General features: G+C 38.3%; 2 protein-coding genes across 5 annotated transcripts in view; one reads left to right on the top strand and one right to left on the bottom strand.

The window, feature by feature from the left end:
- The first annotated feature begins 1,003 nt into the window (after positions 1 to 1,003).
- CREB1 (cAMP responsive element binding protein 1) overlaps positions 1,004 to 20,140 on the top strand; it is a 63,214-nt gene continuing 44,077 nt past the window's right edge. For 2 of the 4 annotated variants that reach the window (XR_005984994.1, XM_041737021.1), the window contains exons 1-2: positions 1,008 to 1,227; positions 18,989 to 19,110. Coding sequence is in view for 2 of the 4 variants with exons in the window: in XM_041737021.1 (XP_041592955.1) it covers positions 18,997 to 19,110 (114 nt within the window). In the remaining 2 variants the exon portion in view is untranslated. Of the gene's footprint in view, positions 1,228 to 18,988; positions 19,111 to 20,140 lie in introns of all 4 variants that reach the window. The other 2 variants (XM_041737023.1, XM_041737024.1) reach the window with 2 other exon arrangements.
- METTL21A (methyltransferase 21A, HSPA lysine) overlaps positions 14,450 to 20,140 on the bottom strand; it is a 71,312-nt gene continuing 65,621 nt past the window's right edge. The window contains exon 5 of the transcript XR_005984995.1: positions 14,450 to 15,688. The gene's annotated coding sequence lies outside the window, so the exon portion shown is untranslated. The remainder of the gene's footprint in view (positions 15,689 to 20,140) is intronic.

A 20,140-nucleotide genomic window follows, 5' to 3' on the forward strand; every position in this document is an offset into this window, starting at 1 on the left:
CCGGGATCGAGTCCCGCGTCGGGCTCCCTGCATGGAACCTGCTTCTCCTTCTCTCTGTGTCTCTCATGAATAAATAAATAAAATCTTTAAAAAGGAAAAAAAAGAAGAGTCAGAATCGTGGCCTTGGGCAACCTCTGAGAAAGCAGTTTCAGTAGTCGAGGGAACGTTAGTCACACTGTCGGCTTTGGAGTGGGAGTAGGTGGTGAAGAAACGGGCGCCGTGGGTGCAAACCAGAGGGGGGAAACGGCGGTGAAGAGACAGCGACCCGGCGGTGCCAGGAGAAAAAGGGGAAAAAAAAAAAAAAAAAAAAGGCGGGCCGGCGGGCAGGTGGGGGAGTGAGGGCGGGGGGGGGGGGTCATACTTCGGAGGGTCCCAGAGCAACCTCGGTCAGGACCGGTCCTCGCTCGGAGGCCCCCGAGGGCGCACCGGGTCATCCACGGCCCCGGCTGCTGGGCTGCACCCCGCAAGGTGCCCCGGGGCCCCCGCCCCCGCCCCCGCACGCCCCGAGCTGGAGGAGCCGGCGGCGGCCCCCAGGGCTCCCCCAGGTTTGCGCCGCGGGGCCGCGCAAACCCTCCCCTCCCGGGCGCCCCGGCCCGCAGACCGCAGGCTCCGGGACGTTTGCAGAGCCCCCGCCGCCCCTCCTCCCGGCTCGCTCGGCCGCGGCCCCGCAGCCTTCCAAAGTTCCCGGGGCTCAGGCCGGGCCCGCCGCAGGGGACGGGGGGCAGGCAGCCGCGGGGGTTTCCACCCAGCCGCCGACACCCCCGGGGAATTCCCCCAGCGGGCCACACTCGCGAAGCCGCCCGCCTTCCTGCCGCCGATTTCCGCCGCCCGGCTGGTGGGGCTCGGGCCACGCCTCCCGCGCCGCTCCGCTCGCGAACCCCGGCCGCCTCCCCGCTCGGCCGGAGGCGCCCGAAGGCCTTCGGCAAGTTCCGCCGGCGGCGCGGGGGGGCGGGGCCGCTCGAGCTCCTCCGGGCCGGGCTCGGCTGTTTCCGTGCGCGGCCGCTGCGCACTCGGCACTGGGCGGCGCTGGCTGGCTCCCTGGCTGCGGCTCCTCAGTCGGCGGCGGCTGCTGCTGCCTGTGGCCCGGGCGGCTGGGAGAAGCGGAGTGTTGGTGAGTGACGCGGCGGAGGTGTAGTTTGACGCGGTGTGTTACGTGGGGGAGAGAATAAAACTCCAGCGAGATCCGGGCCGCGAACGAAAGCAGTGACGGAGGAGCTTGTACCACCGGTAAGAGGAGCAGGAGGAGGAGGCAGGAGCCGGAGAGAGCCGGGGGGACGGAGGGGGGACGGGGAGGCGCCGGACAGCCGCGCTCGGGGCCTTCCCCTCGCAGGAGGGGCCGCGGTAAAGATGGAGCCTCCGCCCGAGCCCCACAACATCGCCGCCGCTCGCAGCGAACAAAGAATAATGGCGGCGGACTGGAGCCAGCGGCGGCCGGGGCGGCAGCGACTCTGCCTGCAGCCAGCGGCGGCGCTCATGGCGGGGGGCGGCGGGCGGCGGGCGGCGGGCGGCGGGCGGGGTGGGAGCCGGCGGCCGGGGGTGTGTGTGCGGGCGGGCGGCCGGCCGCGGAGAGCTGGCGCCCGCGTTCCCGCCGCCGGGCCGGGCCGGGAGCCGGGAGCCCGGAGCCCGGAGCCCGGAGCCGCCCCGGGGGAGGCCGCCCGCCGGGCCCGGCCGCTCGCCCGCCCGCCCGCCCGCCGCCCGCCGCCCGCCGCGCCCCCGGCCCGGCCCGGCCCGACCTGGCCCGACCTCGCCCGCCCTGGCCCGACCTGGCCGGGCCGTCCGCCGGGGCGGCCGCGGGGGGCGGAGGAGGAAGAAGGCGACAGTTGAGGGCAGAGGAGGTGAAGGCGCCTGCCTTCCCGGAGCCCCGGTGCCTGCCGTGCCCGCTCCGCCGCGGGAAGCGCCGCGACGTCTGACCTACTCTTCTCCTCTCCACTCTCTTTGTGCAATAAAGTTCGAAACCAAAGGTTTCCTCTCGTACTGTATTTTATTCGTGCCCTTTCCCCCCCCTCCTCCTCCTCCCTCCGCTCTCACCGCGTTGGGGAGAGAAGACTGTTTTCTCTCCTTTTCTGCTTAAGTTGAGATGAGGAGAACCGTGCTTTTGAATATGATTTTTCACTCTCTCTCTCTCTCTCTCTCTCTTTTTTTTTTTTAAACTCAGTAGTCATGGAAATGCATTCTTTTGGGGAGGAAGGCCGGGTGCGGGGGGGATGCAAAGAAAAACATTTGTCAAACTTTTGTATAAAAAAAAAAAAAAACTGTTGGGATCCTGTAAAAGGGAAGCTGGTGTTTGAAAAACGGTTTCGGTTTTAACCCTTTTCAATAAGGTAATAACAACCCTTGAGGTCTATCATTCTGAAACACTTCGCTGAAACGGGTATTAGCCGATGCACTTTTGTTTTACATCACTTTTTGGGGGGGGGGTGTGCACGGGGGTCAACCGTGCCAACGAGCTTGGGTCCTCTGGATCTCTCACCCCCTACTAAGTTTCCCACATATTGCTGTCGAAACTTAAATAAGAGACTGATTAATACTAATTCTAAAAATAGGCATTTAAAACTGTCCGGTGTTTGCCTCGCCTCCCATGCAGTAAGTAACCTCGGCCTGGGGACCCACAGAAGTTGAAGCCACAAGCCTTTATTTTATTTTTTATTTTTATTTATTTATTTATTTTTATTTCTTCTTTGCCTTTTGGGGGGAAAAGAACGACAGAAAAGTCACGGACACATTAAAGATTAAAAGACGGCCTTTAAAGGATCTGGAATATGACCTATTTAAATTTGTCGTAAGCGTCCCGAGAAGTTAGGATTTTTATCCTAGCCATAGTAGCTCGCATCAGTTCTGCCTTCGAAAGGTTTGGTGTAAAAGATAACTTTGGTTGCCAGCTATTGAAATCTTTTCACACTCACAGCTCATTTCCTGATTTAAGAGTAAAGCCAAAACGGTTTATTTTAGGTGGTGCGAAAGATGAACAAGCTATTTGTTTTGAAATTACTCCCTGTCGTAGTAGGATAGCATTGTGATTGACGGGTACAAGGATTCTTAAGAATAAATATGGTTGGTAATGTAAGCACTGTCTTTTGATTTTAATTTATCCGAGCCCCTTTTTTCAAAACCTACTTTACTCTCTTGTAAGTCCAGAAAAAAACACATTAGCAGTGCCATTGCTGAGAAACTTAGAGATATAGTAAAGAGTGTTTACATAAGGATTGGGGAGGTGATTTTATTTACAAACCCTGAAGAAATTATAGTATTGATGATGCCACAGATTACTGTTTTTCCTTCAGATTTTCTGCAAGCCAGGATCAACCGAGCACAATAGTTTTCCCTTATGTGAGAATGTATGAGAGCGACTCTTTCTCTGTGAATTAAAAATATATATATTTATTTTCTGGTGGATTTTTTTCTTGTCTTATCCAAAAGAACTTTTTTGTTTTATTTATAGATTCATAATCTGCACTTCTTAGCAATTCCAAGTGGAACTTTTCAAACTTACTAATTTTTGAATGTTCACTTGGAGCATGGTTATAATTATACTTATGTCACCTAGGGATCAGTAAATATTACAGCTAAATCTCCTTGTACCTTTTTTTAAATTGATACATGGATTCAGAGAGCAAATCTTTGACTCAAACTGAAAAATGTTAAAAGGCCACTTCTTCTGGAATTTAAAACAATAGTGCTACCTCTTTTTGAATGATTTTTTTTTCACCTAAAAACCTAAGGAAACTTAGAAACCTGATTCATAAAATCATACCTTCCTTTTCCTGCTTTCTGAAATTCATTTTCTTGATTATATCTGATTAATAGAAATTTTCATTTTTATAGAGAAGTAGCTTTATCTCATCCTGAGTCATTGGGCTTTATTTTTTGAATATATGGTTATAGTAAAACCAAGTATGTGTACCCCACTTCATCTTATTTTAAAAGTTTCTTTCATTTTTTTACACAGTAGAAAAAATTAAACAATGCTTCCAATGTATCACTGAAATTTATAATTTTATTTATTCCATAAAACAGCTTCCCAGATATGGTTATATAGGCTTGTTTATTGCAGGCTGTGTCAGTCTTAAACACGTGTTTCTTTTTTTTTTTTTCCACGCATATGTTTCTTGATGTACAATGTCACTTCCAGTGATAGCTTCTTTATTAAATAGTATACTAGGTAGTCCGGGAATGGGGAAAAATGCAAGGGTTTTTTTTTTTTTTTTTTCCTCACTCATGTGTGAACTCATCTCTACTGAGGAATCACTTGAGGCAACAGTTTGTGGTAATTCAAATATTTAGTTAGCATTTACTGTGACAGACAATGTAGTTGTGGAAAGAGCATTGGGTTGGGTTCACAGGCCTGGGTTTCATTCCTCTTGTTGCCACTTACTATCATTCATGTGCCTACCCTCAAATTTTGTGACCTGCGGAAGTTTCTTAATCTTTCTCAACCTTGGTTTCCTTATCTGTTAAATTAGAATACCACCTACTTTATAGGGCTGTGAGATAATTATAAGGTACCTCCTTAGGGACTCAATTAACGATACCTATTCATTTTTAAGCTCTATTTTAACTTCCTGGCTGTGGGACCTTCAGCAGATTTTTCTTCTCCACTCCTCAATTTTCTTGGTCACAGACGTACTATATCTACCTTCATAGAAATGTGGGTGTGATGTAAGTTAATACATATTAAATGCCCAGCATTTTACAAGTGCTCAGCAAACATTTCCTATAATTTAAAAAATTTTTCATTATTATTGCATTTAATACACTTGGCCAGAAGTGGCAATGAATCCAAAGATGACTTACATTGTTTTATCTCTACACTCAAGGAATTTTGGGGACATGATGACTAATCTAAGGCAGAATATATGTCATAAGAAAGCAACCAAAGGAGAGAACACCCTTGGTGAAGTAATGGAAGAAAGGAAGATTATGTATTTATATTTCCAGTTTTATTTTTTAATAAGTAATTCATGCAGATAATCCGGAATTCAAAACACATAAAATGTAATATAGCAGATGGCCATGTGATAACAGCCTCACGCTCATTCCCATGGCCCAAGTGTTGTCAGTTTCTTCTTTGTCCTTTCAGAGGTAATTCTGTTCCTATAAAAGTATGTGCTCCCCACCACATGCCCCACACTTTTTTTTTTTTCTGTATCCTGCTTATTTTCACCTAATATGGGTTAGCCGCTGGTTTATATCAGTACATAGAGCTTCATTTTTTTTTATGAGGTGTTTCGTTGTATGGATGTACCTGTATTTATTAACCAGTTAGTGAGCTGATTTTATTTTTCGGTCTTGTATGACCTTTTAAACTAAGGGAATCTGTCATTATGCTTTTATTTCTTTAAATGAAAGACCAGTTTCTGACAGGAAGTGGTTATTTGAACTGCCTTACTGCCTCTTTAGCTCTAGTTTTTAAAAGTTTTAGTGAAATGATCCAGATGTGCATGAAAAGGCAAGTTGTGTAAAAAGTTAATTCACAAAGTTAGTTCAATCTGAATTTAACTCTCTTGTTGAGATTCCTATACCCGGAACAGACTTCTTTCTATTACTGCAGCCAAAAAAGTGTCTGTAATTTTTCCTTTAAATGAGAAAGAACATCCCCTGTAGTCCAGTCTTTTTTTTTTAAGCAGACTATTTTCATGCGATAGTACTACCCAGTAATGCTGATTAGTGTACTAGCCTTTTCCCAGTTTTTTTTCCCCTTATATTCTCATTAACTTTTTCTTTGATGGTTTTCTAGTATTTCTTAGTGTAATTATCAGTGAGTTTTATATTTGATACCTGAGTAGATAGCAATGGTAATAGCTAATAATACATAGATAACAAGAAAAAATTGAGTTTCACTGATATGTTTGTCTACTTAGACTTTACTGCTTAGATGATTGTGTGGTGCGTGCGTGCGTGTGTGTGCGTGTGTGGGTGGGTGGAAATCCCTGGTCAACCAATTGAACCAGTTAATACTCATTTCAACTAGAACACAAAACAAGTTTCAGTACTTCTCTTTTTCTTTCGTGGCTCATCTACGTAGCCTTTAATTATAGTACATTTCACATGCAGTTAGTGTATTTATCTTTAAAATACACGTGCTGTGTTTTAAGTTGATTAATCTTAGAAAGAAAATGATATATAATAATCCAGCAGCAATGACACACATAAGTCTCTTATCTTTCAAAAAAACCAAGTCATTAAATGAAGCTGTTGTGGTGCATATCATTTTTTGTGTGCTCAAGTCGACAGTTATATGTGTGAAAGTTCTTAATGTAAGAATATTGCCTTACTAGTATTTTGAGGATTTACAGTAATTTATATAAAATATTGACATATTTGGTTTTTATCTGTTCAGTGATTAAATGTTTACAAAGGACTAATCTTTACAGATTTAGGGGGAATGGAGATGATTGAAATCTTAAGGCAGAACATTTTCCTTCTGGAACCTATCTATCGACTACCAGGGAGTTAAATGATTTCCCACCATATCTTGGAATCCAGGAAATTGTCTTTTGTGGTGGGGGTTAAGATCATGAACTAATGGGACAATATGCTAATGTGAAAATGACTGTTTTCCTCTGCCTATTTTATATGCTAACTTAGTCATGATAGAAGAGCTTAATCCTGGCTAACTTTCTGAAGCTGTAAGATGAAAGGATGGTTTTAAACTCTGTACTAATATCTGTAAGTGTCAGTTTTTGAGACTTGATTGAAACTTGGATAAAGCGTAGCTATTGGATTTTCTTATTCAGAATACTTCTCTCTCCTCAAAATAACATAAACACTCTGTTTTGTTTTGCATTCTTAGCTGTGTCAGACTTGGCCCTACAGAGAGATGTTTTGTTATATTTTACCTAGAGTTTTACTCACCTGTTTTCTAGGTTATCAAAAGAAAAAGGGGGGGAAAGATTAGTCATTCATATTCTGGTATTTATTCCGATAGATAAATAGAAGACACTCTTTTACATTTCCAATGATGAAAAATTACCTTTAATATATATTTAATCAGTTCTTGAGGCTAGTTACATGAATTTCAACTTTAAAAAAGTAGTACTCCTTGATAAACTTAAATGCCCAAGTTGCATAATCTTATGATTGAGGTGAAGTAATAAAGGAGTTTACCATGAATGAGATGGGCTATCAGAACAAAGATGAAAAACACAAGTTTTCTTTCTGCTGTTGGATTAATTTAGGATCTCTGAATAATAAGGAGCAAGTTTTGGCGAGTAAGAGGTCTGAAGGATTGATAGTGAGTTTTTTGCAAAAGCAAGAAGCAAAGACTGACATTTTGTTGTAGAAGAGAGAATTAAGTAGGAATTTAAAATTGCTAAGAATGACCTTGGTTAAGAGTAGAGGGTAGATCTGAAGTTGACTTATACCAATGGTAATAGAAAATTTATTTCCCAAAGGTTAGTGAACTTCTCTAAAACTTAAGAGTTCATTCTTAAAAAAAAATAATAATTCTTCAATTTTAAGAGTATGTTTAATAAGCTGGTTATTTAGAATATATCTAATGAGTTGTTTCTAATGAGTTTCTGGTTATAATTATATGATAGTATAGATGTAACTAAAAATGTTTGTAATTTAGCCAAAGCTGAATAGCCATTATTTCTTAGGGCTGTTATCCCTGTTTGTGTGGACAATTGGCAGTAGGATTCAGAAATATGTTGTTTTTGCTCAAGTGAAAATTGTTATTTGTTCCAAACTATTTGTACTCCTAATGGAGTATCATTTCCTTAAAAGTATCGGTTAGTAGCTTTGTTTGCTATGACCAATAATACTGATGCTTTTTTAATTTACTGTCACTTAATCAGTCTAGTCATTTATTCCATGAACATTTATTGACCATTGACTTTTTTATAGTAAGTGAAATAATCATGAGAAAATTTATTCAGTTAGTATTTTTATAGATATGAAATGAAGCATTATGCTAGTTGCTGTAAACAGTAAAGCCTGAGTATATGGCTCCTGCTCCCAGAGAACCTACGTACAGTAGTGGAGAGACAAAAGTAGTGTAAGAAAAAGACGTATGCATGGCACAATATCAGTTCTTCACTACTGCCTTGAAGGGCCGTAGAGTTTAGAAGAGGAATTTAATGAGGAAAAGTTTTATGAGAAAATATAAGTTGAATACTGAAGAACTTGGATGGGTAGCGATTAAAGGGAGTCTAGGCTGTGGCAAGGACAAAGATGAAGACATGGAAGTAGAATGAGGTACAAAATCAAGAAATAACCACTTTCAGTGAAACATTTTAATTTGAAGTACCATATTTTGAGAATTAATTTGTTATGAAGAGCTTATTCTGTTTGTATGTGGATAGTGTATTACTCAAACTCTACGATGTTGGGGGAATTCACACTTAACAAACTTTTATCATTAAGGAAGTAGTAACTCCTTCATTTTTTACAGATGACTAAACTGAACCCTGGAGAGCTTAAATGATTTATTTGCTGGTAGAGCCTTTTCCCTGTGCAAGAAATAACAGTAAGCATAGTCATCACTGTTTTTGTAGCATTATCTTTTTGTAAAGGAAATTTTCCTGTTTCTAGCTTTATTAATGATTAGTAGGATTTTTTTTCCTAAACAGTAATAGTTTAGGTTTATAAAAGTTCGCTTGGAGGAAGTGTTCTAGCTAAGGTATTAAAAAATACATAGGTTTTATTATTATACTAAGTAGATCTACATCAATAGGAGGGGCACCAGGCTGGCTCAGTCGGTAGAGTCTGTGACTCTTGACCTCAGGGTCATGAGTTCAAACCACACTTTGGTGATGGAGCCTACTTTAAATAATTAAATTTTTCAAAAATCTACATCAGTAGAAAGATTACCATAAATAGCCAGCTCGTACTTTATTTTTTTCCATAATTCATTGTATGTCTGTCATTTTGAATCGGAAGTTTATGAGCTTAAATCATTGTTATTAAATACTTATTTGGAGGGAATTTATAGGCAACCTGGTCATAAAAATTAGTTTGTACTTGCCCAGCTCTGTATGTGTGTATATATCTGCATGTATATCTTTATATATAATACGTATTTTATCTCTTGTTAGCTTGTAAGCTTTTTGAGAGAAAATTTCTTGTCTGTTTTATACTCTAGCCCCCATAATTTTCGGCAGAACGCTTATTATGTAATAGGCACAGAAAATTTGTTTAATTTAAAATTAAAATTAAAATTTTATTTGTTTAATAAATGATTCCTTCTTGGGAGGGTCACAACTTTGAAAGGCAGGATCAAATACAGCCCCCCTGTAGAGAGGTACAGATTAAAGGAAGCAGACATATATGCTTCAGACAGTTAAAACTTAGTGAAATACAGATTCATTCTTTTTAAGAGCCAAGGAAATTAGGCTCATTTTTCCATAGCTTAAAAAGAAGTTTTTCTACTTGGAGTTTTCATTAAGTTCTGATGCTTTACTAACACTTTTTGCCTTTGAGACCTGAGAAATGGCATGAGATTGTATTATTAATCAAAATGACCTTATCAGAAATCACTAGCAGGTTGGTTTAAAAAAAAAAAAAAGTACATCACTGATTATACTTGATGTTGATTCTTTAAGGAATAAAGATAAAGATACCTAAGCTTGAAGTGAATCTTTCATCAAAACCGTACACAAAGTCTTTGCTGTTGTCTGCTTATTATTTATTGGCTTTGTACCTTTACCATGGCTAATTTGTTTGTTTGGTTTTTTTTTATTTTTTTTTTTATTTATTTATGATAGTCACAGAGAGAGAGAGAGAGAGAGAGAGAGGCAGAGACACAGGCAGAGGGAGAAGCAGGCTCCATGCACTGGGAGCCCGATGTGGGATTCGATCCCGGGTCTCCAGGATCGCACCCTGGGCCAAAGGCAGGCGCCAAACCGCTGCGCCACCCAGGGATCCCTACCATGGCTAATTTGTAAATATAGTCCAATATATCCTTGGTGCCTTAGGTGTGCTTGGGCTTTTTCTAGCAAGCAAAGCATAATAATGTTTAGCCAAAAAAAATTTTATATCTATATATATATATATACACACACACATACACACACACACACACACATATACATGTACATACACTTAGCATGTGGCTTAATTGTCCATGTGGTTTCACTGCCAAATATACAAAGAATTCTTCACATTTTGTAATATTGGAGGCTATGTGGTATACCTCTGCAGTCTTGTAAATTCCTTGCAAATCTCTTCACATGTCTAGTTCTCCATCTGTGAAGTCAGAGCTAAAACCAAGATTCCTGTCTTATGACTTCTCCTGTAACACATGCTGTCTCACTTCAGGAAAAGTGAATTGTCACTCTTCAGTGTCTAATTTGTAAATAATTCACGAAGAATAGCATTTCAAAATTTAGTTCAAAACAGATCTGTCAAAGTAATAAATGTTAACTCTCTAAACACACTTGGGTATTAATTTTCCACTTGAATGTAGTGATTTTCACGTAGTCCCTTGGGTTTAAATATTTAACTTGAGGGCATAACTTTTGTGGATCCTTACAGTTTTAGCATTGAGCTAGTTTATGAATCAGAACTTAAAATTGAAGACAGTTTCACTCCTTAGTCAACACAGAAATTGCTTTTCTATAAGTAACTGCATGTAGGAGGTGTATAATCCTTTTTTCCTTAAAAAAAAATTTAGCTTCAAAAAATCCATTTAATAGAACTTCATGCAGGAAGTTTATATAGGATCACATCTTTGAAATGCTTAAGGTGTAAAAAGCTGTAAACATAGTGTTGGATGGGCGAGAAAGGAAAATAGGGAGGGATAGGATAAAATGTTATCATCTAAAATAATGCACAGTCATGGTTGCTGCCTTGCTAAGCAACACTGTTTGTCTCTTGGTGACCAGATACATGAAGCCTTATTTGAGAGCCCAGATAAGTCAGTCTTACTTAAATACATTTTGCCAGTACTTAGAAAATAATGACTTTGATTTGAGAAAGCACTAAGCTTTTCTCTTGAAAGTTACTGTAGAATTAGTCACATAGGATGGCTATCATCATGCAATTTTATATAAATCATGTAACATTTTTCTAATTCAATTCTGCTAAACATTTCTTTGAGAACAATGTCTTGTGGCACATGCTACACATTTAAAAATAACATTAAAAATAGCATTCAGGGGATCCCTGGGTGGCTCAGCAGTTTAGTGCCTGCCTTTGACCCAGGGCATGATCCTGGAGTCCAGGGATCGAGTCCCCCGTTGTGCTCCCTGCATGGAGCCTGCTTTTCCCTCTGCCTGTGTCTCTGCCTCTCTCTTCCCTCTGCCTGTGTCTCTGCCTCTCTCTCTCTTTCATGAATAAATAAATAAAATCTTTTAAAAAATAGCATTCAAATACTGTGGTAATCACAAAAGTGCAATAAATTGTAGAATATGAATATTGAACTTAAAGCAGCCTCTGATTTCAGTCCAGTGAACAAATATATCAGGGAATTAATTTTAGTAAATAACCTTGAAAATTTTCCCATTACAGTATGCTGCCTTTTTTGGTAGTGGTGGTTGGGTTATACTGATACTTACTATTAATACAAAGAATTTATTAAAATATATAAGCCAATTTTTAGACTTTTATTTTTGTCTTAAAATGTTTAAATCTCATCAAGTTCAAATCACATAATCAACTTCATGTACAACTTTTCTTACCTTTCTATAAAACCTAGATGAGAGGCAGAAATATGGATTTGTTCTCCTAATTAAGGGAGAAGGACCTTGGTAGGAGCACAGAGTAAACTTTCTGAAAATTCTGTCAGAATTTATTTAATAAAGACACAGATTTATTTTAGTTTATCACACATCCGTTCATATTTTCTCAATCATATATAACTTCATTTTGGAAGGGTGTGATTATTCTAACTTAATAAAATTTTAGAGTTGAAGTCAGTATCTGTGTTGTGTTGAGAGGTGTGTGTGTGCATATATACATACCTATATGTTATGTATACACATACAACATTGAATCTGCTATTTTCCTTTCTGGTTTTAGTGAAGATATGCTAAATTTAATACCAAAAGACTTATTAGCATTAGAAACCTGGAGCATTGCTAAATTTCCAGTATTGATGGCATACATCTCAGTTGCACTAGATTGAGCATATGATAAATGACAAGTATTTCAAAGTTAACAACCCCCCAAAAATGTACAGGGGGAAAACTAGAGGAAAAAAGGCAGTGCAACATAGTTATTGATGCTTGGAAAGCCAAAGTCTGTAGTGTAGCACCTGAACATTTTGTTACTTTCTTTAGTAAAGTAATCATAACACTTAAGAAAATTAAGACATATTGGCGTTGTTGAGAATATGTTAGCAATGCTTCAAACGTTTATCCTAAAAACTAAATAGGTATAAAATATGTACAGCATATTCTTTATCACCCAGGGATGTTTCTAGGTACACTTCTGCAAAATATTTTTAGCAGTATATTTGACTGTGACAACAAAATAGTCCTGTAGTTTTATTTTTTTTTTAATTTTTATTTTTTTATTTATGATAGTCACACAGAGAGAGAGAGAGAGAGGCAGAGACACAGGCAGAGGGAGAGGCAGGCTCCATGCACCGGGAGCCCGACGTGGGATTCGATCCCGGGTCTCCAGGATCGCGCCCTGGGCCAAAGACAGGCGCCAAACCGCTGTGCCACCCAGGGATCCCAGTCCTGTAGTTTTAAAATCATGTGCCCAAATGTGCATTTTGCTATGGTTGCCCTGGATGGAGACTATACTTCTTCTAGTGTGATTTCCTTATATCCTTGAGCTTTTGAGTTTAGAAAGAGTTGGCCACTTGCTAGAGTGCAGGAGGATGTGTTTTCCTTATTTATAATTAAGGTCATTTACATTTTTAACAAGCACAGCAAGTATTCATATGTTCCGTTAGTTATGGGTACATTGTCCTTCAGTCAAAATTCATAGTTCATTTCTCTGAATATGGTAGGTATTCATCTCAAACTAAACTGGAATAAATTGGCCATAGATTTAGGAATTAAAAAGTAAACTAGGTTTTCGGGAAGATGGGTTTATTTTTATAAACATGAACCTGAATAGAATCCTAAGATTTAGGATCCTAAGGACTGAGGTACTTATTTCCTAAAGGTAAAAATAGTTCAGGAAAAAGAACAGAGTGAAGATCTGTACCATTCGTTCCTTTTGCTTAATAATTTTTAGCAAAAAGTGATGATACGGACTTGCATTCTTGTTTGATGAGCTTAGGTCAACTTGGTAGAGCCAGATATGGAAATAGTACTTCCAGAAATTGTTCCTGATTTGGTTAGTTCTGTATAGGTATTGAGTAGTGAATTTAAATGCTCTTTTATCAATGAGAGTTTCACTTGTTAGCTTTAAAAATATTGAAAACCTTCCAGCATCCTTCTCTGCTTGCTTTATTTATTTATTTTAGAAAGTGAAGGGGGGCGGGGAGGAAGAATAGACTCTTAAGCAGGCTCCACATTTTGAGCGGTGCTAGATACAGGGCTCCATCTTCCCAACCCTGAGATCATGACCTGGGCCAAAATCCAATCAGACACTGAACTGACTGTGCCACCTAGGCACCCCTGAGCTTTATTTTTTACAGGATACTTCTCACCATCTGATTTATTATACATTTTACATACTTTCTTTCCCCGTTCCCATACACTAGAATGTAAGTTCCACAAAGGCAAAGTTTTTTTAAAAACAAATTATTTTGTCTATTTCTTTTTCCCCAGTAATTTGATGGTGCCTGAGATATGTCCTCAGATATGATACCCTATTACAAGTATAATGTATATAATGTGAGTTGTTAAAATTGAAGATACTGATGGTTTTATGTAGTTAAAAATGGTGAATTCTTTCAGGATATATGGCTTTATAGCACAGAAGTAAAATTCACTGTAATATAAAAATTCTAAACTCAATAACTTTAAAGAGACATCATTCTCAATTTTCATTTTGTCCTAGGAAGTAGTTACTGATTAGAGTGACTCTTCTGTTATCATTTGTCTTTTCTCCTTGCTTCTGTACAGAATCTGACACCAGCCAGAAATTCACTCATTTCTCTAAAGGCAGGCATACTAATGTAAGCCTTTGCTCATACCATTTTTCTTATCAGAAAAGTTATTCTTCTTCCCTAAATTTATGATGCTGTGTCCATCCTCAGTGCTTCTTTGGAATTCCCCCACTCTCTTGACTATTGCAGAACATTTTCTTTTCTTTTAAATGTCATGGAACCACTCATTTGACACTTTACTGAGAGGTTTATCTAAACTACATTTTAAAGTTTTAAATGTCTACTGTCTTTTCTACGTAAAGGGTACAAAAGTGATACAGCCTTAGTTAAGTTCCTTGAAGCTTTCTAAGATGAAAAGGAAAAACTTCTTTGTCCTCTTTAAATTTAAGAAAAGAGGCTATAAAACTACTTAATAACAACAGTTGTGACCAGAGCAACATAACGAGTAAAAGAGATGCTGTCCACCATGTAAGAGAATCTTTATTGACTGGTAGTCTGGTGTTGTAGCATTTTCTTAAAGTACTGTTAATTGTCTCAAATTGTATTGCATTCTCATGATTTTATAAATCAGTAAGTGGTACTGACTCTGTATTAATCCAAGATCAGAAGACTGGGTGACCTATTCTTAGTGAATCTTTCTGCTTTTACTGTATGTATATATATTACTGTAGAATAAAATGAAATACTTCATTTATTATATATACTGTTAAGTGCCTGCATAATTATGTGCATTATGTGTGTATACATACAGCTGGTGGTGTCATTTCCTAGATCAGAGCATTTAAAATTGGAAGAGCTCTTTCAATCTTAGTTTTTACAGTTGAGGAAACTGAAACACAAAAAGTTTAATTTTTCAATTTTTCCAATGACCACTTGGTGACAGATCCAGCTTTCCACCAGGTGTTAAGCTCACTTTCCCCCCTATTCACAGCAGCATTGTTTATTCTCTCAAGAATAATACTAAGAATCACTTCACTTTTTAATTTTCATATTAAAGGCACAACTCTTAAAAGCATTATAGCAAAATGATACATATCTTTGTGAAATGGTTTGAGCATTTTTTTTAAAGATTTTATTTATTTATTCATGACAGAGAGAGAGAGAGAGAGGCAGATACACAGTCATAGGGAGAAACGGGGAACCTGATGCGGGACTCGGTCTCTAGGATCACGCCCTGGGCTGAAGGCAGCGCGCCTCTGGGGCCGCCCATTTTTGTTTCTTTTAGGCATGATACTGTTTAGAAATTTGTTATGAACTTACTGTTTCCGAAGGATTTTTTTTTTTCCAAAGGATTATGTTTTTAGTGATAAATCATGAAAATCCCCAATCTTAAATATCAGTATCCCCCAAATTTTGTAGTTCTGAATTACCGGAATCAATATCACCAGTCGGATCAAGAAACACCAGTCAGCTAATACTACTAGATTTTCAGTGATTTCTAAGTAAGATCCAATCCAATCCAGGTCCAGTATTTGTAGAACATTCCAAGTTTATATGTACCTGATCTTTTACTTATTTTATAGTAGTATTCGGTCTTTTTTTATTTTTTGTATCCCTGAAAAGCATTCCTTTGTGTAGTGAATTAAGAATCTTCTTTCTTCAAACAACTTTGGAAACCCACGTATTAGCTATCGTAATTGATCCTGTGTCTGGATATTGCAGTTTGGCTAGACTACCCCTGGGTTGATAGAAAAATTGAAGATTGTAGATATGATACTGTAGTATTTCTTCTCTCACCACCTGAAGATATAAACAGAAAAAGGGCAAAAGTTTTCAAAGTCCAAAAAGAATACACCCACTTTAAATGTTAGTTTAGTCTAGTTGAGAGACTATTTTAATACCTTTACGGTACCCAAAAACAAAAAAGAAAAAAACCTTTACTGTAAGAGCCAAAAGAATAGTGGCTATTTTAGTTCAGAGAGTTCCTCATCTGAAGCAAATTGTTATTCCTTAAATAATTCTCACTTGCACTTTGAGAACAAAGCACTTTGAGAATTCTCTGATAAAAGACCGTATTTGTGCTGTTGCTTTGGATGTTGATCACCTACTTGAGCTAAGAGTCATAAAAATTAAGAAGGCTGTTCCCTTATATGAAAAAGATTAATGAGAGAAATGATAATGCTTGAATGAGAAATGATCACAAAACCCTGACATAAAATTAATTAATTAATTAATTAATTTAAAAACCCTGATAGTTTACATGAGAGGATCACACTTTGTTGGTGATTTTTTTAAAGCATTTTATCTAGTTAATGCAAATCACAGTCCTGTTTTTAATGTGTCCTTGTAGCTACAATTATTTATGTTAACTAGTAGTTTTGTTTATTATCATAGTGTCATTTTTTTTCTGCAACAAAAAATTATGATGCCCTATACCTTAAACGTCAGAAAAAATAAGTAGTTCTGATACTGTATAATAAACAGAAACAGAAGAAATGCTATCTGTGCTGGAGATTGCCTTTAATCAAATGAGGAAGTGAAATATATAAATGACAGCACAAGTTCTAAAAACAAAAGGTGGCCAGGAATAAAATCTTCTAAAAATGGTGGTGTCTACTCTGTCTACAAAGGATGTATTATGATCACTTTGTATTTGTTTTTGTTCTCATTAAAATGATGGCTTAGGGAGAGGATGAAGAAAAGTTCATGATTTCTGCCCTTATTTAGTTTGACTCTGTTCACTTTTGTCCTCTGATGGACTCACTTACTTATTACTGAGATGAAGTTTTCTATTTTCATATGCCATTTTCTTGCAGACAAAAAATATGGACATTAGGATACATAAACTATAAACTATTTTGTTGTTGTTGCTTTGTTATTTTTGATGTCTTAAATTTTTTAGTTTAAAAGAGCACTGATTGTTAGTATGTAACTCAGTTATCACAGGTAATAATACAGTGATTTGATAATTTTTAAGAATAGTATTTTTACTTTTTGGAAATGTGGAGTAAACGGTGTAGGCAAAATTTAAACAAAACTAGTAATTTCATATAAAAATACCTAGGATTGGGATCCCTGGGTAGCGCAGCGGTTTGGCGCCTGCCTTTGGCCCAGGGCGCGATCCTGGAGACCCGGGATCGAATCCCACGTTGGGCTCCCGGTGCATGGAGCCTGCTTCTCCCTCTGCCTGTGTCTCTGCCTCTCTCTCTCTCTTTGACTATCATAAAAAAAAAAAAAAAAAAAAATACCTAGGATTTAAAATTGTTTTTCAACAGGTATTTCAGAATCCTGATTGAAACATAGTTTTTGGTTCATAGTTTTCAAAATGTTATTCATGACTTCTGGTATTAAAATCTTTTATTAAATTGTGCAAGTAATCCTGAAATGGTCCTGATGGGAAGAAAATAAAATACTAAAATATGTGAAAAGTGAGAGTCCTTACCCTATCCAGTTCCATCCTGTTCCACCACATCTTCCTCTCCTCAGAGCCACCACTTACGATTCAGTATATAACTTCTCACACTTTTTTTTGATGCATATACATGGGACACGTTTTACAACAATTTGCCTTTTTTTTTTTTTTTAACATAAGCAGAAATCTCTTTTACGATATGTTCTGTGACTTGCCCTTCTACTCAGTTTGTCTTGGAAAACTTTATATGTCATTACATTACAGCTAGACTTGTCTCTTTTTCATTGCTGTAACTTCTCAAATGGTCTTCGAATGATAGTTTCCAGGTTTCTGCTATAATAAAAAATACTACAGTGAATATCCTTGAACATATATCTTTGTGAACTAGTCAATGGAGTTTCTTAATTGACTAGTAGTTTCTCTGTATTCTAGATGTAATTCTGTCGATTATGTCTGGCAGATGTTTTCTCATTGTGTACTTGTCTTAGTGTCTTTTGTCATATGAATGTTTTAAATAATTACGTAGTCAAGTCTGTTGATCTTTTCGTCATCTCTTTTATGGATTCTGTATTACGAAATTATTTATACTCCTTTCCACAGAGATATTTTTACTTCATTTTTACTTGTCACTTGTAAAACTTTATAGAACCCTGTGAATCATGGCAAAATGTATTAGTATGTGATACGTTCTGATGACATGTAGTAATCACATAAGGATCAGTCACAATTTTGGTTATCAACTTCAGAGTTATAAAATAAATCTAATAAATTCTGGCAAAGAACTGGGGCTATTGTGTTATTTATGGAATCACTATAGGCAATCATCACTCTTAATAAATTCATTTTTGACAGGTAATATACCAAGCACTAAATGATAACAGTAGTACACAAGTAAAAAGTAATCCCTTTTATTGTGAATCTTTTAGACATAATTATCACCAGAAGTTTATTTCTGTTATCAGAAAGAAATATCTCATCTGCATGTAGCTGCTGCTGCTAGGAATTGTTCTCCACTAACTTATGCTGCCATTTAGTGCTAGATTACCCAACAAATAGACTAGCAAAGTAGGGCCCCAAAGTGAAAAAGAACAGCCTTGATTAACTTACTCAAAATTTTATTTCATGTTTGTGTGCATGTGTAGTGTTGTACACTGTACATGGGGTGAGGAGTCAGAACACCAAGATTTGCAGTGTTTGGGGCCTCTAATTGGGCCCTGTGGCTGTTTATCCCACCTTTCTATCTTGATACCCCGCAACTTGGGCTGATTTTGTCCTACCCCCAGTAATTTCCTGTGGAAGTAGCTTATAATTTTCTACTTCTTCCCTGTAAAAGGAGGGAATACCCTAATAGGAAGTACCATGAAGGCAATATTTCATAGACCCTGGCATCAGCTCTCTTCTACTCTACCTTCTCTCCATACCTGAGGAGTACAGTTTGAAGAAATTAGAATTTTACTGGCACCCTCCTCCCCTTGTTAATAGGGGAGATTTGTGGAAGAAAGGAATCCCTTCTTCCTTCTAGTTGGAATAACAAGGGAAAAGACAAGTTTTTTTCTTTTAACTAGATTTCGAAGTACATTTGCTAACCTAATGAGCACATATACCTATTTATAACCTGAAATTTGTGTTTAAAGTCACAAAAGCACAAAGCACTGTAGTGCTTGTAACACTCTTCCATATTATTGTAGGTAACTAAATGACCATGGAATCTGGAGCAGAGAACCAGCAGAGTGGAGATGCAGCTGTAACAGAAGCTGAAAACCAGCAAATGACAGTTCAAGCCCAGCCACAGATTGCCACATTAGCCCAGGTATAAAATACATGGAGAGATTCCAAGTTACGTCTCTTCCAAGAGGAATATGTTTTAGACAAAAGGATTTAGTTTTCATTGCAGAGATATGCATAGAATGAGCACAGACATTCTTAGAATATCAAAATTCCTGTTTACTTAGTATATTAGCATAATTTTAGAAATGATTCAGTAACAGAACAGAAAAATGTATTGTTAAAACACTAATTACCTAATTGTAGTGACCTGATTCAGAATAATGACATTTTAACTAATGGAAAGAGATTGTTTCTCTTAAACAAGGGAAGAATACCTGATAAGGTAACTGCTTTTTTTTTTTTTTTTTTTTTTTTTTTTATTTAATCACACAGATTTTTTGAGGCATGGGAATTTAGATAACCTGACAGGCTAACTTTTCTATGTGCTTAAACCAAAAAGTAGGATAAGCAAATAGATTGACACACAAGTAAATTTCAAGAATGATAATGGGTTTTTGTTTCCTATATCTTTTAAATATAATTCATGATTCCTTCTGTTTGTCTGTCTTAAACATTTCTATCTCTAGAGTTATATTCTCTCATTTTTATTTTTTGTTCTGATGTATTTTTCCTCAAATATTTTATTAACCACTAATTGTGTATATATGAGTGAGAAATGTAGTTAATATAAAAACCAAGTAACAGACATAAACCTGCTAGATCAGAGTATCATATTGCCTTTTTCTGATAAAGGCTCCTGGGAGAAAATAATTCCAGCAGAGGTTCTGGAATGTTGAGCTTCGCCTTCCTGAAGAATTTAAACGCTCTCCTCAGAGAGTCCCTGAGCAAGAATGGGTCTTGGAGAATCTGTGGCTAAACACAGATGGTTACTACACTGAACTAAAGTATGGCCCAAATACTGGATCTCCAGCAGGGATATAGTCAGAAGGAGTGGGCTGCTCTATGTTTTCTACTAAGAGTACTAGGGCTGACCTCCAACCCTCAGGGGAGAGACAAAGCAGAATATATCTGGGAATGAAATAAATACTTGGATAAGGCAGGTGCAGGAAAAG

The sequence above is a fragment of the Vulpes lagopus genome, chromosome 22, assembly GCF_018345385.1.
Source record: "Vulpes lagopus strain Blue_001 chromosome 22, ASM1834538v1, whole genome shotgun sequence".
NCBI classification, from domain to species: Eukaryota; Metazoa; Chordata; class Mammalia; order Carnivora; family Canidae; genus Vulpes; species Vulpes lagopus.